Here is a 23645-nt window from a genome sequence, read left to right on the forward strand (position 1 = left end):
AAAACGGCTGCCCCACCCTTCAAACCGAAACGCATTACTGCTTCACGGCAGAAATAGGCGGGGCGGTGGTACCTACCCGTGAGGACTCACAAGAGGTCCTACCACCAGTAATTACGCAAATTATAATTTTGCGGGTTTGATTTTTATTGCACGATGTTATTCCTTCACCATGGAAGTCAATCGTGAACATTTGTTAAGTACGTATTTCATTAGAAAAATTATATATCTTTTAATTTGAAACTAAAAATTCACGAAGTCTATATTCACACTAGCAAATTCACAAACACACAATAATTCACAAATCATACCTATATAAATTTGTCAATTATTTAATATTCCTAAAAGAATTAGAAGAGTAATTACTGCTTCTTGAGGTAAAAAGTTATTATTAATACTTCTATTTGAATCATTCTAATTGAAGTGTTTAAATCCATCACTATATTATTATGTCACGGATACAACATGAAGCAATTAAAAAAGATATATCGGTCTTTGGATGTTTCAACCAATACTAATAATTAACATTTTGATAAAACCAATTATTTTTAATCGTATAAAATAAGAATCAAGTTAATTGAACCTTCACAAAGGCAGTGCATGTAATTGCGAACTGAGGGGAATTCATATAGGGCCCTTGACTAAAGAATTATTATGAAGCGTACGTTCGTATTGTTCGTTTTTTGTCTGTTGCTAGTGGGAAGCATAGAACACGCATCCACACAAGTAAGTTCATGCTATTTTCTGTTCTAATATGTACCTAATAAAATCTAATCTACAATAGGAAAAACGAAATGTCAGAATTCAAATGTATTACGAGCTAATTAAAGCAATCTAGAAGTGATCATAGACCGAGCCCATGGACTTCAAGACGTAAATTCCACCAACCACCTTGAGACAGAAGGTCTCCGATGTAATGTATAACGACGGCCCATCCTACAAAGAGAAACGCGTGACTGACGTACCTGATTAAATCAAAATGATTAAAAATACCGACACTATCAGAAGCTTTCGCCTTTGTTTTAATCATTCTATTATCACAGCGATTAAAACCGTAAAACATATTATATGCATGTATAAAGTAAAAGGGAACATTATGTTTTTCATCCCCCAACCTTGAAATCAAAGCGTTTTCAGCTTTTGATTTCTCAAACCTACTTCCATCAAAATGAATCCCGTAGTAATTGCGTTGTTGCTCGAACAAACATTCTAACAAAAAAAGGGTGCGTGTACTTATGTACGCGCGTAAGAACTTATACTTTATTTTTATTAAATTTATTTCTTTTTTTTTATTTAAATTTTAATCAATTTGAAAAAAAATCGATTAGACAACATCCTCAAACACGCATATTGGACATCCCTTTTCTTGACATCGTATAAATTCGGTAATTCTCGGTACGGTTCAGAGAGCTCACCTGCGGCTATATTCAGACTCGCCAAGTTACGTCGGTCGTATTGTAATGAGCGGTTTAGTGGGCAACTTCATTTCTGTTAATTTCGTGTCACGATGCGCGCGCATCGTAAAATTTCACTCTCATCAATTTTTCATAACGCGCCTAGAGAAGTATAACTTCAAAAATAATAATCCTCGAATTATACATTCCCAGAAACTCGAAGGATTATTCTGTCCGGTCTTCACTCCGCTGAACTCGGAGTACCAAGTCAATGTCAGCGTGATACCAGATTATGCCAAATATTTAAAGGATAAAGGCGTAGATGGTGTAGTGGGTACGTAATTTCACATTTTATAGAACTTATAACAGTATCATCATCATCATAGCCGGTTGCACTTGGCAGGGCAGTCGTAGTCATGTGGATTCATTGTTTATTAAAGCCTTGACAGCTGTTCTCAATAGTTGGCGCACGCACTCGTTTAGTGGGGTTTTGATAAGGTCTTTCGCTTGATCAGTCCAGTGTATGGGGCTTCGTCCTGTTATGATACCCTCTGGTTCCTAGCTTTGCTTTCATCCTCACCTTTCCCGTTAAGGGAGGTGATTGTTCTCTAATAAAGGATCATAAGTGCTGATACTTATTGACTGACTAGTCAATCCTATTCCTAATTCCATTAAGGGAGGGGATTGTTCTCTAATAAAGGATCATAAGTGCTGATACTATTCGGGATTCGGGATTCTAAATAGGACTGACTGACTAGTCCACACGGCACGTTTGCCGTCATTGTCGTCGTGAAATCTTGATATGTCTATTTCATCAATAAAAACTTTTTTTAAAAGATATTATCTCAATTCCGTATAACAAATCGGTGGCAGCGTAAAGGGATCACCAGAGGGTATCATAACTGTCCACGAGTTCTTTTACCATGGACTCTAACCCTGCACAACATAATAGTATACCTACTTATAATAAACTATAAACTTTTTAATTTCCATCAATGAAGACTGTTCTTGTTCTGTATATAGATATACATACACAATACATAATTATATAATGATAATAACAAGAAGAATGAATATATATAATATGGACAATATAAAAAGGAATATACATAATAAACTTAAACAAAATATTTTACTAGTATGATCAAAAATATCTCTTGCAACAGTGGCTGCAAACATCCCCGAAAGCTCCAACCTCAGTGTAAGAGAAAAAAAGGAACTGCTGGACGCTTGGGTGGCGGCATCTAAGCCTCTCGGCCTGAAGGTCATGCTGCAAGTAGGAGGAGTACCATCACCTGACATCATTGAACTGGTAATATGTTTTTTTTTTACTCTCATATTAAAGCTAGCAATTCGATTATCTTAATTGTGGACAGGCCTACAACAGAAAATACAAAGAGTGGAAAGATTTTTATTTTATTTTATTGCTTAGATGGGTGGACGAGCTTATAGCCCACCCGGTGTTAAGTCGTTACTGGAGCCCATAGACATCTACAACGTAAATGCGCCACCCAGATGAGCTTCTAAGGTCTCAGTATAGTTACAACGGCTGCCCCACCCTTCAAACCGAAACGCATAACTGCTTCACGGCAGAAATAGGCGGGGTGGTGGTACCTACCCGTCTAGACTCACAAGAGGTCCTACCACCAGTGAAAGTTATCATGGTATGTTATACGTAGAGTGCCAAAAAGACCCTGAATACGAAAGTAGAAAGGAACCCTCCTTCCTCCTCCTAAATAGAATTTTGGTAAACTGTGTGACCGTTACAACGACTGTTGTCGGCCGTTTTGGCGAGGCTTTGGTGAGACCCTTGTCCAGCTGTGGACATCTGTGCGGTGATAGATACATAAAAAATGGTGTGAATGATGATACGTCAGAGAAAAGTGTGGATGCAAAGACGTACATACATCACAGAGCTGAATCAAAAAGGAGGACACGCTGCGCCGAACCTATATATTAAGAAAAGGACAAGAAAAATAATATACGAGCTGACGTACCAGTAGATACTAATTGGTTACTGGAGCCTTGGTTGAATGTCTCAATTGTACAGTATAACGACTGTCCTACTGTACGGCAGAATGGGGATAGGTATGCTTATTTTTATGTCCGGGTGGGCTCCTGATACTGCCATTAACACCACAAAACTACGAAAGACTCTCACATAACGCGTTCACCAATCACCACCGGCATTAAAATTTTATTGATATAGACTTAATAGTGACGTCAGGTTCTCTTTGTTCAAGGTCCGTTATGCAGTATCGAAAGACGCTGATGGCATCCTAGCGTTACCACCACCGTTTTACAGTCCAGAAACCCCTGAAGACTTCACCAGATATATAGAGTTTCTCACGTGCTGCTCTGGAGGTCTGCCTATATACTACGACAACGTGATTGCGAATCCAAATATAGCAGCTTTGTGTAAGTTTAATCAGGTTCCTAGTGTTTGCTGAGAGGTCTCGTCTTAGACTAGCCCCACCCATCTCTTTCCATAAAGACTTTATCCATGGAAGAAAACTTTTTTTTTTTTTGGTCATGAGGAAATCGCCGGACTTCCGCCCTTCACTGGGGATAAAGGGCGGAGCATGTCAGAGTCGAACTGACTAAAACCTCCTGTCGCTCAACAACCAACGTCCAAACCTCGCATGAGACAGAACTCATGAAGAGGCAAAGGGGGGAAAGTGAAGCGTTTAGTGCGGAGCACATCTCTCCCATCACCCTCCCCCTCGGGACGCCGGACTGGCGGTCGTCGGCGCCACGACCACCAGCCCTCTCGGTCGGCAGGCTATCCGGAGCCCGCCTAGATGGCGCCGGTTAGAGTGAGCTATCCTACGGAATACCCCGCTGGGTCAGAACCAGCGTGGGTCAAGGATAGCCGGCCTTCCATCACCCGGATGCTCTTGCGTAAAACGCGTGCAGAGCAGCTTGCACGTCGTCTTCTTAGGCCCCCTCGCCGGTCCCCAGACCGACATGTGAGGGGGGACCCGAAACACTTAGAGGGCCAGGGTTTGGGCGAGATCCGCCTCCCTGGCCCCCGCTCGACGGCGGCGGGATTGTGCGTCTCTCACGCGCCCCGCCGCCTCCTTCTGCGAGATGGTGCACTCGCAGAAGTCGAGCATCGCCTTCCACGACTCGTCGTCGCCGAGCATCGATGCCACAACACTCAGCAACGACAAGTCGTTTCCTACTTTTGCGACGAGGACACGGCGCCACCCCTCCCATGCGGGGCAGGCGAAGAGCGTATGCTCTGCCGTGTCCAAGTCGCAATCACAATGGTGGCACTCTGCCGTCGGCTCGGCTCTGATCCGGTGCAGGAACTCACCGAAGCAACCATGCCCAGTGAGCACCTGCGTGAGCCGGAAAGTGAGGCGTCCTCTGTCACGATTCACCCAATCCACAAGGACCGGGCGAATCGCCTCGACGGTCCTACGACCGGCCGAAGAATCAGCCAGCCGTCTGGACCATGACTCCAGCATGGAAGACAACTAGGGAATTCAATGGCGGCAATAAGCAGTAGCGCTCTCTAAGTATTATACCAGCATTTACAGATACTAAGACTGATGATAAGCTCGCATCATTCTCTTGCTTATCTCTGCCACGAAACAGTCATGTGTTCCGGTTCGAACCATGGGACCGTCGGTACAAATTAGAATTGAAACCTCGACTTTATTTAATTACAAAAAAAACAAAAGTTCCAGTAATCAATTAACACCAAACCGAAAGTTCGTTTGCCATATAAGCCAACTAAAAAAGCTGCTTCGTAAAAAAGCACCACTAGAATTTGTAACTCTACTTAAAGGTAGAGATCTTATCGAAGCTCAGGTGGACAGAGAACAGCGTAGGACACGAGCCGCAAGAAAACGTTGTTATCCAAACTCTAGATACAAGTCTTAATAAAATGCGGCCGTCTGGTGAAATGGTAAGTGACATGGTCACTACACAAGGGGGTCGCAGGTTCGAATCCCGCTAAGGGAAGATATTTTATTATAAATATAAAATGTCTTTTCCAGGGTTATAGATGTATATTATATATAATATATATAATGTGTATAATAAAAATCTTACATTAAATTTCCGTTATCTGGTACCTGTAACACAAGTTCTTTACGAACTTAACACGGGACCAGTTAACGTGGCGTGATTGTTAGTAAATATATATTTATTTATTACTAACTGACCCGGCAGACATCGTAGGGCCTCAATCGATAAACAAAAGACCTAAACTTTTATATAAAATAAACTTGAAACAAACAAACGGAATCCGTCCGACGGGGCAAACACATCAAAGGAAAAAGAAAATTGATATTTTTATTTAATTCCGAGAATTTTCATATTTATCTACCTTTTAAACCTTCTCTGGACTTCCACAAATAATTCAAGACCAAAATTAGCCATATCGGTCCAGCCGTTCTCGAGTTTTAGCGAGACTAACGAACAGCAATTCATTTATATATATATATAGAAGAAGATTTATTACTATACGAACATAGAGCTAGGAGAGTTTAATGGACCTTTTATTTTTTACCAATCGCTTAATAATCCTACCGACTTATCTCTAGCGGAGCGATAGATTAATTAGGATTACCTATACTCACCGGCACAGTTTTGTCTTATAAAGTGTGACTTTGCAGTCATTATGGCCCCATACTTCGAGAGGGCATCAAACGAAGTGGAAAATTTCAAAGGTATGAGGGGCAGCTTTAGAGACGCTATGCTCATCACGTCCGAGGCAGAGATCAGAAGTGACCAGGAGTTTTTCTTGAACAAACATGTGAGTTTTATTATTGAATCACCCTAATGAAGAGCCGGTCCGCTTGGCCTCTGTCTAGTACAGCAACGTGGAATTTTGCAACATCAACACTTTGCTGAAGAAGCATGCGTGACCTAATCTATCCCAAATAATCCCACATTCCTTGCTGTCCTCGCCTATATAGGCCAAATTTTATATTTTAGGAGATGCGTAACTAACATGAACATCATATACATGAAATATAAATTGTAAATATGTACGAGTAAAAGCAAAAATACTATTTGTTTTCATGTCTAATTTCCCGTATTTTTAGTCTGCATGACTTTCTACCTCTATGCTTTTTTTTTAATTGCATAAGTGCGCACAAGGCAATGTGTCATATTAAGTGGCTAACAGTTCATATATACGTCACAAAGTGAACGTCGATATCTGTCTTGAAACAAAAACGATTCCATCAACAGTATGACAATAGGATACGGCTGCCCCACCCTTAAGATAAGAAGAACGCACAAATGTTTCGCGGCAGAAATTGGTGAAATGGTAATACCCACTCCAGAACTAGTGACTCCAGCGGTAAAACTAGAGGGGGAGAGATGGTAGCCGAAGACACTATTAGCAGTGTAGGCCTTTCCTTTCCAATCTTTCCTTTCCAGTTTGAAGAATAACCTTAAATGTTTTATTTAAATAAAACCTACAAAACGCCAAACCTTGTTTTCAGCTTGCGGTCGCCGGGGCCATGTACATGGGCTTTAACTCTTATATTACCCCAATATTAAACTTTTTGCCGGAACTCATTCGTGAGATCAGGAACTACAGCAATAGCGGTGATAGTGATGCTGCCTCAGAGACACAGGACAGGCTAAATCACATCACTAGTCTCGTTATGGAGCAAGGTAAAAGGATTTTTCTGACTTAAGGGCACTTTGAAATCAACTAGTTCGTATTTAACTCTGAACGTGAGTGGGGCCTGTCGCGCGAAAGGCAAGAGACCAAAAAGTATGAAGCGCATATGAAGAGACCTACACTCACTCTTGGATGGACGTGGGTTAAAGAAGAGAGGAACTGTCATTTTACTGTTCTAGATGCCTTAACGTGACACCTGGTTGTATGTTGATACTACATGGGTTTGGCGTCATTAATAATTAGGGTATCAGGGGGAAAACTGTTGCACCCTTAAAATTGGGATAGATGTCCGTTTGACACCAGAAGTGGGCAGGACAGATACCTAATCTGCTGGCTCCGAACACGCAATGAAACTCAAATAAGTAGTGTTCAATAGTACTCTATAGGCAGCGATTTAGCTCTGCCCCTGGCATTGCTGACGTCTGTTAGCGACGATAACCACTCACCATCAGATCAGGCCGTATCCTCGTCTGCCTACAAGGGCAAAAAAACGTTCATTACGTAAATGAATACTGCCATTTTCGCCCTCGCGTTACCTTCCTCATTATTGAGGGTAGTTATTATGATCTCTTTGATGATTCTCCTACCTCCTATCCTTGACCTTGTCGACGGCCGTATGCTAGTTAAAATCTTATTTAAAAAACCTTGCCTATTTTAAAGACCTTATTTAAACTGATTACATTTCAGGGGACTCCATCGCCGCGTTGAAGGCCGCCACAGAATTAACGTCCGGTATTAGCTTGGGCGGTATGAGAGCTCCGCATCCGGCACTCTCAAATAGGGACATCACGGAGATCAAGGAAATCCTTAATGACAACGACATTGAATATATTGAACAATAATAATTCGAAGAATAAAGTGTGCAGTGATAATCTTTTTTTCATTAACATTAAATGTAAAAAAAAGAAGAAAACAAATCCAATAAACTTAATGAATTTGCTGACAGCCATTATTTAAATCCTATATTCGTTCAGACCAGCCCTTTTGTTTATGACAAGATTTTTTACTATGCTATCATATTACATACGTAAGTACAAATAAAAATGAGTTTAAACGCTGAAAAAATTGCCAAATTGCTTTTTTTTTGTGAAGAAAGACTTACTGGTGGCCCGAAGGCCTTTCCAGTTTTACCAAGACCGGTTTGCGAGAACAGGCTCAGCCATGAGGGTCAGGACTTGCTAACAGCTGCCTGAACGCCTCCAAAGGCAACCTAACAACTCAAGAGCAGCTGCTACGCGAATAAATCTACTACCGGATTGAAATCGCAACCCGCTGAGAAGATCCGGCGAGAAACCCAGCGGGCTCATGTATGGGCTAGGTTGCACGTCGAACCCTTTGCTGAGTTCAATGAGTACGGTTACCGGGATCCCTAAGCCTACTCCTAGTGTTAGAAGGTGTCTACTACTGAGGTTAATGGATCTGATGGATCCGTAAGGATGCGTCTAAGGCGTCGATGGGGACTGGCTCCAGCGTCAAATGTTGCATTTATCGAGAGATGATATTTATAAACACCTACAACTACACAAATCATAGGTTCGTTTTCTGGAAGTTTTCCCTTCGTTGTTGTTTAATGTCGGCATAAATTATATTAGGACTATAGTGGGGCAGCCGTTGTAACTATACTGAGTCCTTAGAACTCAAATCTTAAGGTCGGTGGCAGCATTTACATTGTAGATGTCTATGAGCTCCAGTAATCACTTAACGCCGGGTGGGCTGTGAGCTCCTCCAGATATCTGAGCAATAAAATTTAAAAAAAGCGACTTCAAATGACTAAAAATTAGAACGTAAAACTACGAGTGTAATAGAGATTTCTCTAAAAAGTACGTCATTTCCACTAACGGTGCTTTTAGGTACCTCAAGTACCGGTCACCGTTCTCGTCGAACCCGTCGCTTGCGACGAAGGGCTCGACGAGTAAATTAGCCCTCAAACAGCCCACTGAATTTCTCGCCGAATTTTCTCAGTGGGTCGTGTTTCCGATCCGGTGGTAGATTCTGCGAAGCACGGCTCTTGCTAGAGTTCGTGTTAGCAACGTCATCAGGCTTGAGCCCCGTGAGCTCACCTACTAGTTAAGGCGACGCTGATATAGCCTCTCAAGGCTATCAGCTTAGGTAGGAAAAAAAAAAAAAAAAACACGCGCGAAATGTCTTAAAAATATTTAATCTTACGTGTAATATCAACGACCTTGAAATGGTAGATTATAATATATTATTTTGCATATTTTATCAGATGAATGTTGTTATTTTTCAAATGCCACATTAAATTAGATACATATTTTAATGCACTTCAAACAAAACACTTAACTAATTCTAATGACGTTTCATGCAAATATTATTAAGAGTGCTAAGCACAACGCGTTGTTAACATAATTTATACACGTAATAACAAACAAATATTATTCAGTATGATTTTAAACTAAAACATCTGGAATAAGCTGTAAATTATCGCTCAACGACGATTTTATCAATGCTTTAATCACAATTACAACTCTGCAGAGAATTAAATTCTTAAAAACTTATATTATAATAAATTCTTAAATCGTATAACTAAGAAATTGTCTGTGTTTTTTTTTTAATTTTGACGTCACACAAGGAAAGCGTTTGCGAGAAAACAAAAGGATAAAAAAAAATACAAGAAAAATTATATTTTTTGGATTACAACCGAACAGGGTCTCGTGTTGAAGTTGTTGTTTTTTTTCTTCATTTTCTTGTATTCTCCATGGTTTGCATTTGTGCGCATCTATTTTTTTTTTATTGCTTTGATGGTTGGAGGAGCTCACAGCCCACCTGGTGTTAAGTGGTTACTGGAGCCCATAGACATCTACAACATAAATGCGCACCCACCTTGAGATATAAGTTCTAAGGTCTCAGGTATAGTTACAACAGCTGCCCCGCCCTTCAAACCGAAAGGAACTCAAACCAAACTTCAAACCCATTACTGATTCACGGCAGAAATAGGCAGGGTGATGGTACCTACCCGCGGACTCACAAGGGGTCCTACCACCAGTGGATCCGGCCTATAATATATAGGCCTACAATATATAATAAATAGGCTCTAACAGTCCTAGCACAAAAAAAACACTCATACTGAATTTAGTTAACAAAAACAAAAGAAAAATCCATATTATTATCCATCCCTCATAATGGAAATCATTCTTGCGTTCGCGCAAAATAGGTTTGTGCCCTAATATGAACAAAGATTTTCGCTCTAGAATAGATGCATGGCACACACAAAATCCATCGGATGCAAAGACCATGTCTATTTCGATGTGCTTTATTTCTTTTTCAAATCCAAGTTGATGCTTTTTCGTGAATTACTGGTGGTAGAACCTCTTGTGAGTCCGCACGGGTAGGTACCATCGCCCCGCCTATTTCTGCCGTAAAGCAGTAATGCGTTTCAGTTTGAAGGGTGGGGCAGCCGTTGTAACTATACTGAGACCTTAGAACTTATATCTCAAGGTGTGTGGCGCATTTACGTTGTAGATGTCTATGGGTTCCAGTAACCACTTAACACCAGGTGGCCTGTGAGCTCGTCCACACATCTAGGCAACAAAAAAAAAAAAAATTAAGCAATTGATTAATCGAAGAATAAAATACATTCGCATCACTATTAAAATTTTATATTAGCGTATAAGTTGTTTCGTGAATATAATTCAGAGTCAGTTGTACAAATAAGAGTACAAGAAAAACATGTACTCGATATCTGGATTAACGTTTTTATGTGTTTTGATAATAAATGTGTTTAATACAAGATGCGAAGACTATGCCGAGGTAATTACTAATGGTTTTTTTTTTACCAAGAAAGAAAGAAAGAAAGAAATCATTTATTCGCTAATCATAGTGAAAATGAGTTATTACGTTAAAAGCAGCGCGTATGCTTTGTCATTATTTGACATGCAATTTTCATTTGTGAATTTTTTACTGCAGTGCAAGATATTATGATATTATATAATTAATCTTTTACTCATCCATAATTCAACAAATAATTTAAAAAATCCATTTATTTTGAATGTCGTCCCTAAGAAAATCATATACGTGATAATAATTTTCACGGCTTTCAATATGTTTTACGGTTTAAAAAGAGATAAAATTTTCTCTCATTGTCATATCATAGTAATAATGTTTATTTATTGTCTTGCTAATTACCAAACAGCAAATTCGTATTGCAACATAGCACTTTTAAACGATTCCAACTTAGCAAGAATATCTGAAAATGGGCCACTGCTTTTTCTCAGTTGTGTTCAAGGCTTGGGTAATTGCGTTAAACAAGAAAAGTTTTACAACGAGATTTCCTTAGAAATACGGCCACTAACAATCTTTGCCAATCATCATAATAATCTGCCATTAAATACAGTTCCGTCAAAATTTTCTAATGCGTATGTCATGTACAATTCAAAACTTACTAATGAAATCTCTTAGCTAACTTTTAGCTAGACTATTAGTTAATTATTGAATAGACTACGTGAACTAACTCAGTGCCCATGTGATGTAGAATGGTTATAAGACCCTATAGACATCACAATATGAATGCCACGATTCACCTTCTCGAGAACTCGATTATATTGTATAACCGGCAAAATGTATCTCGCTTAAGAAGTGGCCACGGCCAGATCATTTTAAAATCATATAATAAGTCTGGTTTCTAGTTAAAAGTACTTTTAAACTTGGTTTTACTGGTGGTAGGACCTCACGTGAGTCCGCACGGGTAGGTACCACCACCCCGCGTATTACTGTCGTGAAGTAGTAATGCGTTTCGGTTTGAAGGGTGGGGCAGCCGTTGTAACTATACTGAGACCTTAGAACTTGTATCTCAAGGTGGGTGGCGCATGGCGGTAATCACTTAACACCAGGTGGGCTGTGAGCTCGTCCCCCCATATAAGAAAAAAATAAAAAAAAATGGCTCGAAACACATTCAAGCCACTTTTCGATCAAAACACATTCAAATAATAATAATAATAATAATAATGTTTTTATTTCAAGTATCCATGACTCATATAAATTGTTAATAAAACTTGACCTATGTTATTAGTTATATTTAGATCACAATGAATTACTGTGGTAACATCCCATGGGAGATGGCACCACAGCGACCCATGTATATACAGTCCAGCCTGCTTGCGATCATGCTCAGGATACTGTTGGAGCTGGCCCTCACTCTGTTTACCAGAGATGCACACCTCTTACGCATGGTAGCGTAAAAACAATCTATGTGAGCGTCTGCAAACATCCCTGATGCGCTACAAAAGCGGGGCAGCACCACCAGCACCCTAAACGCGTTATTGTATTGAACACGGAGAGCATTGTACGATCTTTGAGTATATCCAGCCCACAAGCTGCACGTGTAAAAGTTAGTACAGTAGGCCCTAAAGAGGGTGACCTTGACTTTAAGTGAACACCGTGCAAACCTGCGAGCTATCATGTTTGCTCTAACCGACAACGCTCTCCGCTCTCGTTCAATATCTTCATCATCTTTGAGATCAGGGGTCAACACATGGCCGAGATATTTAAATTTATAAACTCTTGTCAATGGCGTTCCGTTGAGTACTACGGGAGGTATTTTATCATGCGTCCCACCCCTGGTCTCAAAGACCATGATCTCCGACTTTTTACAGTTGTACACCAAACCGTGTGATTTGGCGTATCCCTCACACAAAGAAACAAGTTGCCTTAGGCCACAGATAGACGCGCTCAGCAGCACCATATCGTCTGCGTAGCTGATGTTGTTTACGGACACCCCGTCTATGAAACAACCAATCCTGGTCCTACTGAGCTCGCCGATCAGCTCATTCATATACAGGTTGAAGAGCGTAGGCGAACTCAACCCGCCTTGTCTCACCCCGCACTCCAACCTATACGGAAGAGACAAAGCCCCAGCCCATCGCACATTGTTGATCTGGTTCCCATACCAAAACTTTAGAATGTTATTTATTTCCGTGGGTAGTTTAATATTTTCCAACTTTTTCCACAAGAGGTCATAGGAAACCAAATCAAACGCCTTGGACAGATCAAGAAAGCAGGCATAAACAGGTGTTCCTCGCCGCGTGTAGTATTTGACAGCATGCTTAAGACTTAAGATTGCACTCTCTGTCGACAAACCTGAACGGAATCCGAATTGGTTATCATGAAGATTTACATATTTATTTAGTTTAAAGTTAAGCATGCTGTCCAACACTTTGGATATAACAGTAGCTAGTGAGATAGGCCTATAGTTACTGCTATCTGCAAGGTCTCCAGTCTTATTTTTAGCTATTGGTACAACTATTATATCAAAGACGACCGCCGGCTCGACTTTGGCACCAACTGAAATACGTCACCGGAGTTTTGCAATGAATTTTTATTAAATGACGCAATTTCCTTGTTAAATATTTAAATAAGTTTTGTTTTCTGAAACACCATCTTCAATTGCAGCAGGTAATGGTAAAATGGTTGATTCTAAGTGTAATAATATAACGATAAAATATAATAATACCTATTCTGAGTAATTATAGTAATTATTGATTCTAATATTATATATATATACTATAATAATAGAATAATAGTAATCGATTTTACCATTTTTCCAGAATGTTACCTTTATTTTCTCTCGTATTCACAAAATTATTTTAATTACCATTTAACCAATTCACCTCATTCTTTTGGGAATTGATAATACAACTTCACCAACAGTTCAACCAAAAAGGTGTCTTTGCAACAGTATTCACTCCCTTCAACGACGATGGAAGCGTCAACTACAAAGTCATCCCCAAAATCGCGACCTATCTGAAGTATAACGGGATTGATGGAGTTGTTGGTGAGTTCACTAACCTGTGTGTGCGTGTGTGTATTTTTTTATTTTCGTTAATAAGTAGACGAGCTAGATAATAGCCATAACCCATACAATGGAAACACAATTTTTTACTTCGAAATCTAAGCTGTGGGCTTATGCGTAGATAACAGCGTTTTTTTGACGCACATAGGCATGTGGTTGTGTTGGTTAGTATCTTTATTGGCTAATATAGTATAGTATGAAACAGAAAATCAATATGAAATAAACAGTCTCAACAACAACAACAACCCTTCAAACCCAAACCTATGACAGCTTTATTTCACGAGTAGGCAGAATGGTAATCGATACAGATACCGGTAAGACCTTACTAAAATTTTAATTTTTGTTTTTATCATGTGGGATTTGGAAATCGCTCGTGAATACGAGTTAAGAGAACACCATCGCTCATTGGGCCTATCCACTAAACGAAAACCCTACACCATCCATCCATCCAACCATCTATGCAATAAAATAAAATAAAAAAAGCTGCGATTCATTTAAGGTTCAGCCGCGGATTGTTGACCATCAGGGCATTTTAGTTGGTTCGACTCTGACATGCCCGAGCGTCAGGGCATTTTAGTCGGTTCGACTCCAACATGCCCTGCCTATCACCAGGCGTAGGCGGAAGTACGACGATTTCCTTCTGAACCCAAACTTAGGGACACCTGAGATCATCCACTGATTTTCTCAATGGGTCGCGATTCCGATCTGGTAGTAGATTCAGCGACGCACTGCTCTTTGTAGGGCTAGTGTTATTGAATTGCCTAAAAACGCGGAGTATTCAAGGTTGCACTTAAATTTACCTGTTACAGTCGCGGATACACCAGGAGAGGGACCGAACTTGAACCTTTGTGAGACGAAGAAACTTCTTGACTCTTGGACAACTGCTGGAAGGCCCTTAGGATTGAAGGTGGTCGCCCAAATCGGAGGAAGCGCTCTGCCTGTCATCATCTCCTTGGTAAGTAGTATGCATCTATTATAGCCTTTATGACTTTCAGGTTATGTTAGGAGAACTATTAGAAGATCCAAATGTTTTGCGGCTTGGCTGCACGAATCAACGAATGTAAGTAACCATATTCAAACCTACCTTTTAAAGTAGGTTTGAATTAATCTCGAATATTTTTGCCGTTATTATATCTATATATTAATACGTGAAGCAAAAACTTTGTATCCCTTTTTACGAAAATTGCGCGGACGGAGGAGTATGAAATTTTCCACACTTAAAGAGAATATAGAGAAGAAGTGCACAATGCTAATATTTTTTTTAAATAATGCATAAAAGATACATTAAATCAATAAAGAAAACATTACACACACTACATACCATGTATTTGACGCACACACGCATGCACACTATTAATTGTCAAACTTTTGTTCTTGACGTCTGTGGTCAAATTGAGAATAAATTAAATATTGTTTATCTTTATTAATATTTTTTTATAGTGTAGCCTTGGCGAAATTTGTGATTATAGAAGTATAAAATACAATCATAATAGTGTACAAACTTATTATACAATTCCAATTAATTATAGTCGAATTTCGACTACTGCGGGACCTCTAGGTTGTTATTATTTCTTACGTTTCTGATACTAAACAGTTTTCATGGTAACAAACCACTGGGGTGTAATTCGTTTGAATGACATACTTCAAATTAAGCGACTAGCAAAAACCGAAAGAAAATATTTTTATGTAACTAATGTACTTTTATGTAAACTAAGAGTGTAATAAATTTAGATATTCGATCGGTTTAATTTTAAATGTTTATATCCCGATATAAAATCAGATATTCTGTTCCCAATAATGAAAACTTATTTAAATTGATCCTTGTTATTTAAATAATAAGACACCATAATTAATTCCGCTTCCGCTAATGCTGTTTGATGTACGATAAAGAAGAAAATGTTTCTCAAAGTTTTCACGTTCAATCTTCTATTTTTACACGCTTTATATTAGCTCCGCTTGTATGTATGTTTGTATGTTTGTAACTGACTCCTTTAGACGTGATTTTGACCCACTTTAAACGGCCAGATTTCATTCAAACTTTGTAGATTCATCGAGGACCGATGACAATACACTAATTTGATAAGATTATTCCATTATTCAATTTACAAAATAAGATTTTTGCCAATTTATATAATTTTTATCTATAGTCGATAAGGCAGTAATTGATGTTAAAGTACTTAATAGTTTTAAAAATACGCTTTTATAGAAAAATTAACTAAAAAATGAAAAATAAATAATAGTTAAAAAAAAACTAAAAAACACGCTTTATATAAAATTCAACTAAAAAATAGAAAATAAATTTATTTAGAAAATTTATTTATTTATATTTATAATATTATTTATTTATATTTAGGAAGGGAATGTTAATTTTCAGGCAAAATACGCAGCAAACCTTCAAGTAGACGCCCTGCTCGTTCTACCAACTCCTTACTACAAACCTGAAGACGTTTTGCAACTGGTCAGTCTTCTACAACTGGTTGCCAAGGCAGCGCCTTCACTGCCTATCATCTACAATGATTCGCACTTATCTGGATTGAATGGTATTGTTTTTATTCGTTGTGTTGAGGATTAGGACAGCCTGTTTTTTTATTTATATTTCTTAGATGGGTGGACGAGCTCACAGCCCACCTGGTGTTAAGTGGTTACTGAAGCTCATAGACATCTACAACGTAAATGCGCCACCCACCTTGAGATATAAGTTCTAAGGTCTCAAGTATAGTTACAACGGCTGCCCCAACCAAACCAAACCGAAACGCATTACTGCTTCACGGCAGAAATAGGCAGGGTGGTGGTACCTACCCGCGCGGACTCACAAGAGGTCCTACCACCAGTAATAAATGATCCAAGCTTAAAACATACAGGGTAATTGTACTGGATGTAGGTTTGTACCACATGGTTTGTATCAAAAGTCACCGCTATAGTTTAAGTTAAAGGCTAACCGCTTTTAGGCCAGTTCAACTGAAACTTTTAGATTGACAATGTGTCGACCTATTGAAGTTAAAACAAAAGCATTGAAATAGGTTTCTCACAAACCTCACCGTTGCTTTATTGGGGCAAAGCGGTAAGCGGTAGGTAGCGGCTTGGCTCTGCCCCTGGCATTGCTGAAGTCCATGGGCGACGGTAACAACTCACCATCAGGTGGGCCGTATGCTCGTCTGCCTACAAGGGCAATAAAAATAATAAAAAGGACGCCTTTTCCTATCTGTATACGAAAATTTGATTACATTTTTTCCTTTTAATTTTGTTTTATAAGTTCCGATACTTCGTATACATTTTCGTGGTAAAACAACGTGGTAAAATAATTTCAAAATCGAGCAAAGTATACTTCGATCCTTTCGAAAATAATTCTTGTAAATTACAAAGAGAATACGAAGAGAAAAATCATAATTTGTACAGTTGTACAAACATTCATGAATTGACATTTAGAACGTTGCAGATGTTAAATGCAAATTTATCATTAATTCGCAAAGTAATTAAGAATTAATTAATTAAGTTAGTTAAAGCGTTTGCGTAGTTACGTTTTTTACTTTAACAAATAGATTTCATAGGTCACTTTAGTATGTACTATGTATTTAGGTGCCCGCGACAAATCGCACCATCCCCTCACCTTATTTATCTATTCCGTGGTCCCCTCCGCTATAAAATATATAAATAATTAATCCGAAAGTATTTGAGAATTCAAAATAAATTCTATTTGCGTTTATAGCCATATGTTTTTGGTCTGTATATTTATTGTTTTCGGTAACGCACTCAGTTGTAATTTGTTGTAAAAAATAATGTAATTTAGGCTTTGAGTCTAGTAAAAAAGGCGGGAGAAAGCGGAGATTACTATATTATACTATAATATAGCTATACTATTTAGATTTCGTCCTCTTATCTCGAGGTGATTTCTGTTGGTTCCAATAACCACTGAATACTGGGCGGACCGTGAGCTCAATCGAAAATATTAACAACAAACAAAAAAGTGTTGTCATAGCACTCAACAGAGCTTAAGACCCAAACTTTAGATATGAACGCTTTGCGACAGAAACAAATAGCTTTGTTCAATCTGACTATGAAGATAATAATTATCAGAGTTTACTTATGTTTATGTTTTTATATTATATAACAACAAATAGCCACAACATAGCGCATAAAACAAGGCACTAACAAACGGTAGGGCACATTAAGGTAACATTATCCGAAGATTTAAAAAAGGAAATAAAATCGAAGATAAGACTAAAGTAAGTTCTCAGTATAGTTACATAGTTATACGAAATAGTACTTATAATTAGTTAAACCTATCTAAACCTTTCACCCGTCGATGTAAGATCGTTTACTGTAACTATAGATGACATCTTAATTTTCAGTTGACATGGTGAGCTTCTTTAAGCTGGCTTCAGAAAGGATACCACAATTCAAAGGATTGAAGACAAAACTCGAAGTGGCTCTCAACGTAAAATCGTCAAATAATTTGAGAGAAGATCAGAACATATACATATCGGATCACGTAAGCTTTTTATGCTTGGAAGTGAAATACTAACGAATGACGTCATTTGCGGTATAATTCGTGTCAATGAAATACCTACGTGAATTACGTACTTAACAAATGTTCACAATTGACTTCCACGGTGAAGGAATAATATCGTGTAATAAAAACCAAACCCGCAAAATTATAATTTGCATAAATACTGGTGGTAGGACCTCTTGTGAGTCCGCAGGGGGAGGTACCACCACCCTGACTACTTCTGCCGTGAAGCTATTTCGAACTGAATGGCGGGGCAGCCGGGCATGACCTTAGAACTCATATCTCAAGGTGGTTGGCGCATTCACGTTGTAGATGTCTATGGGCTCCGGTAACCACTTAACACCAGGTGAGCCGTAAGCTCGTCCACCCACGTAAGCTATAAAATAAAATAACAAACCTATCTATTTTCCTTTAGATACTATTTCCAAAATTTTTCATTAGGAAATTTCTAAGTACATTATAATGTTCTTTCCACAACTTAACACATATTATTTTAAATAAATAATTATATCCAGTCTAGGTAGTTTTTCTGGAAGTCACTATAAACATTTATTTCGAGGTGTTTTGTATTTAAGACTTAGATCTCGTATCTCAAGATGAGTGGTGTAATTCGCAATCCGATGTACCTACATACTATATCGCCTTAGCATAAAACCAACTCTTTAGTTATTAGTTCTTATAAATGTTGATATTTCAGCTTTCCATATCATCGGCACTTCAAGTAGGATTTGATACGTTCTTCGACGTGACTGCTAGCGTTTACCCCGAACTGATCTTGGAAATAATAAAATCGTGTAAAAACTCCGACGACACAGCAGCGATTGAAGCTCAACAGAAACTATCACATCTTACCAATAAAATCATCGCTAAAGGTTCGTATTTGATTGATCTTTGTTATTCGCGCAGTCGGGTGTGCCTATCCATCTTGAGATGTAATGGTTAGCCCACCCTTCAGACTGGAACACAATACTCAGTCAGGGTTGTGGTACGTACCGGTGCGCCTCGACGACCCGTCGGTCAGGCGTCCTCGGGGTGGCGCCGCGTGTCTGGTTGTAGTGTTGACCGCGGAAACCGGTACTCTGACCGGATTTTGAACCCGGACGGAGATCGGACGTCGGGTGTAAGAGTACAGGGGAGTCGTTTAGTGCGTGGGCCCTAAAATTCCTTGGGCCCGCGGTCTGCTCTCAACACCTGCAGATCGTTGAGACCCACATACCCCGCGCGCCTCTGCGCGGGGACCTCGTAGGAGGTTCGGACCCGGACCGAAAAAAAAAACCGTATCGGTGCGGACTTACAAGACGCCCAACCCCTACTAATAAGGATAACTATTATTTAACCGATTCTTGTCACGATGTTTAGTTTTAATAGTTTTCCGATATTTTGGCGCTGTTACTGAGATCAAGGTTTAGCAATCCGACCGTTATTTGTACAATAATTGAAATTAGAGGATTTTGTGGAATTATAGCACCAAATGAGAATATAAAATGACGCAACGGATGGTGCTTTGGAACATCTTTTACTATTTTTCATACGCTTTATTTTGGTATAAATACGTATACGATATAAATTTGTACCGCTTTTTTTCATATTTTGATTGAAATTGATTGAATTGGACACATTTTTGATAATGGTGTTATATTATTATAATTTTTTTATCTATACTTTAAGATTAAATTTTGAATCCACATCCTTAGATCCATGTGGATTATCTCTACGTTACGGTCACGTAATTTCCTTGAATAAAAACAGAACAATTTTATCCTTCAAGTCTTTAATCTTATACCTTTAAACGAGCAATTCTTGTATATACCTATGTATATAATCTGAATCTCGGAAACGGCTCCAACGATTTTCATAAAATTTAGTATACAGGGGATTTCGGCGGCGGTAAATCGATCTAGCTACGATTTATTTTCAGAATATGTTGTTTTATTCGTGTTTTCAATAATCAACTCTTCCCGACATCTATTGGCGAATAATAATACTATTTTTCTTAATTGAGGGCAACCAACCAAGATGGCGTTATCAAAAAAAGGTCATCATCTATAGTCGGATTTTTTATTAGACGAAGTAAACTGACGTTTACTGTGTTGTCAGTTTTTGATGAAATAAAAATAGTGTTGTGACAAAGTGAACGATTGAAAAAACTCCTGAATTAATGAAATTGCCTCGATTGTCTAGTGAATAGTTAGTGTGCCGAACTGCCGATATCGGGCATGGGGTTCGAATTTTAGCCGTGCTTTGTACATACCAACGAGTTTTCGACGAAACATTATGTTCCTATGGTATCTACCTGTACTGAATACCGAGTGTTTTAAACATTAAGAAAAACATTGCGAGGAAGCTTGTAAGACTGTCCTATTTCCAATGCATCATATAGTTGAAACTATAGATGTATAAAATATAACAATTATAGGTACATAGGTAATGAAAATTAAAAAAACTGATTGTAGTTACATACTACTAGTAACATATTATTATATTGGATCACTTTAATACAATTTTATTGTAAAATATAAATAATATTCTTTTATAGTTTGCAATTAATGATTAACTCTTCACAAGTTCATTTATGTGATTGAATGAGAACTGAACGCATCACTATTACTTTAAATATAGCAACATTATTTCACAAAGTGACATTAGCTACTGTCAGCTGGCTTCGTCTAATTAAAAATCCGACTATAGTTAGCCTTAAACACCACTTTTGTTTGAAATCTCAACTTAGTCGTAGAGGCAGGCTAATGTGAAATGTCGAGTGACCTTCAAATTAACGTCTAAAAATCATACTCTCCCAGGCGGAGTCATACCAGGCTTAAAAGCAGCTGCGGAAATCGTTACCGGTTACAAATTCGGGGACCCCAGACAGCCCCTGCAGCCAGTCTCCCAAGAAGACAAGAATGATATCAAGACCATCTTAGAAGAAAACGGGTGCAGAATCTCCGCATTTTAGTTCTAATTTTCGAATCACGAAAATAAATTCGCTTGCAAGATTTGTGTTATGTTTACTTTTTCCTGTTATGTATTCTATTTTTATTGGCCTTTAATTTTGTTTGTAGAGAGATTTTTAGCCTAAAGGATAAGACGGCCACTCATTTCAAGTGATGGAACCTGTCCCGTGATTCAAATTCCGCAAGCCGGTACTCTTCTAAGTAAATACGTATCTGACATGTCTTTGCAAATAACTTCTACGATGAAGAAGCAATCGTGCTGTAAAATCAGAACCAAAGCATTCATTCGCGTATATGACAACCTCACGGTCCACTGGTGTAATGTTATTGCCGAAGCCTATAGACTTCACAGCGTGAAGATCGGACGACCTATGTGCAAAAAGGTTCTTTAGTGGAGATCACGTACTGGCAAGCGCAGTGTGGGAGGGCCACCTACCGAATAGACCGACCTAGTGAAAATCGTTAAGTCACGTTGGGTGCAGGTGCCAATGAAAGCATATGTTTAGCAGTGGACAGCTTGTGAGTCCGCAAGGGTAGGCGCCACCACCCCATGCGTTTCGGTTTGAAGGGTGAGGTAGCCGTTGTAACTTTACTGGGACCTTAGAACTTATATCTCAAGGTGGGTGGCGCATTTACGTTGTAGATGTCTATGGGCTCCAGTAACCAATTAACACCAGGTGGGCTGTGAGCTTCGTCTACCTACCAGGATCTATCTAAGCAAAAAAAAAAGTCACCCCTTACCTTGGAATATATAATCGAAATCACTATAGCATTGTTTGAAAGATACCCTTCCGACCGGAATGCATTCCACCTTCTCAATAGAAAGGGCCTCACAGTGTTTAGCTACCGGTGCAGGCTTAAAATACGCCTTACTACCAGTTAATGCGTGTTGACGATATCAGTTTGCTTAGTGCGAGCTTTTTAACGTTCTCGATAAAGTAAAAGTTAACGTAAATTTGTATGCAGTTGGAATAGCGCCCCTAGCGGCAAACATAAGCAAACGTTCCAACTCCACACAAGTTGAGTTAACTGTCACGTTATCGAGAACGTTAAAAAACTCGCATTAAGCATACAGTACACTAGTACTCAAATGCTACTGCTCATTCTCCGGTGAATCCATCAGTCGCCTTTTCCAATACCCCCGGAAAGAGATGAGGTGATGCTATTCTAAGCTGACACCACACACACATAATCGCTTCTGGATGCTCACAACGTTAACTCGCCGGAGTAGGTAGGTCTCTTATTGTTATTATATCTTAAATATTAAGTATATTATATATGCAATATACAGGGTACACTACTATAGTATATTATACAAAGATATACGTATCAAGTAATACGTTTTTAATTACATTCTAATTTATTATATTATTATGTTTGTTGCCCAATGTGTCGCAATGATTAAAAACTTACTTACTTTACTTTCCTTTTTTTTTCCTACCTATTCTAGTAACGTCGAGGGGCTATTCTAGATTCGCCGAGCTTGTAGGTGAGCTCACGGTGCTCAAACCTGACGACGTTGCTAGCATGGATCCTAGCAAGAGCAGTGCTTCGCAGAATCTACCACCGGATCGGAAACGCGACCCACTGAGAAGATCCGGCGTGAAACTTAGTGGGCTGTGTCTGTGGGTTCATTTACTCGAACGATGACCGGTTATTACATAGTGTGATCATGCGTATACAAAGATGTTTTTCGAATTAGGATATTGAACATACAAAAACATTGTCTCACGTTTTCAGAGCCCTTAATATACCAAATATGAAATGAGCTCGCGATAACTAAGACAGAAAGATATCCTTTACTTCGAAACCAAACAATCACCTGAATTGTGGTTTTTGTTATATAATAATATTATTGATGTGTATTAGTCGACGATCTACAAGCGTGGTCTAGTAATGAGGAACCTGATACTTCTTAAAATACGAATATGGTATATATCCTGTATTTAAAATTTCAATATAATTATTTCTCGTCCGAGCACATAGTAATTTTTAATAATTAAAAAAGTATCTTCGCAGCATTTTTTTACTGGTGGTAGGACCTCTTGTGAGTCCGCACGGATACGTACCACCACTCCACCTATTTTTGCCGTGAAACAGTAATGCGTTTCGGTCTGGAGGGTGGGGTAGCCGTTGTAACTATACTTAGATCTTAGAACTTATATCTCAAGGTGGGTGGCGCATTTACGTTATAGATGTTTATGGGCTCCAATAACTACTTAACACCAGGTGGGCTAAAATAAAAAAACTTCTTCGCGTATGTCATCGCTGTTGAAGAAATATCCTGATGAGTAAAATAAATCCGGTAAAATTTGCTGTGTGTGTGTGCTCTGTTCTAACA

The 23645-nt window shown here is 38.8% G+C and overlaps 3 protein-coding genes across 3 annotated transcripts in view; 2 read left to right on the forward strand and 1 right to left on the reverse strand.

The window, feature by feature from the left end:
* LOC114243932 (N-acetylneuraminate lyase) overlaps window positions 1-23645 on the reverse strand; it is a 275732-nt gene that overhangs the window by 227183 nt on the left and 24904 nt on the right. The gene's annotated exons all lie outside the window — the stretch shown is intronic.
* LOC114243963 (N-acetylneuraminate lyase) lies at window positions 565-7986 on the forward strand. Its single transcript, XM_028175632.2, has 7 exons — window positions 565-723; window positions 1605-1725; window positions 2558-2703; window positions 3635-3809; window positions 6020-6159; window positions 6857-7031; window positions 7729-7986. The coding sequence occupies exons 1-7, from the start codon at window positions 652-654 to the stop codon at window positions 7881-7883; spliced, it is 984 nt and encodes a 327-aa protein (XP_028031433.2). The 5' UTR covers window positions 565-651; the 3' UTR covers window positions 7884-7986.
* On the forward strand, window positions 10650-21348 carry LOC114243926 (N-acetylneuraminate lyase). Its single transcript, XM_028175579.2, has 7 exons — window positions 10650-10809; window positions 13705-13828; window positions 14656-14801; window positions 16221-16386; window positions 18196-18335; window positions 19051-19225; window positions 21152-21348. Exons 1-7 carry the CDS (start codon window positions 10729-10731, stop codon window positions 21304-21306), a joined length of 987 nt encoding a protein of 328 aa, XP_028031380.2. The 5' UTR covers window positions 10650-10728; the 3' UTR covers window positions 21307-21348.

This window comes from Bombyx mandarina, chromosome 25 (assembly GCF_030267445.1).
Source record: "Bombyx mandarina strain Sakado chromosome 25, ASM3026744v2".
Lineage (NCBI taxonomy): Eukaryota > Metazoa > Arthropoda > Insecta > Lepidoptera > Bombycidae > Bombyx > Bombyx mandarina.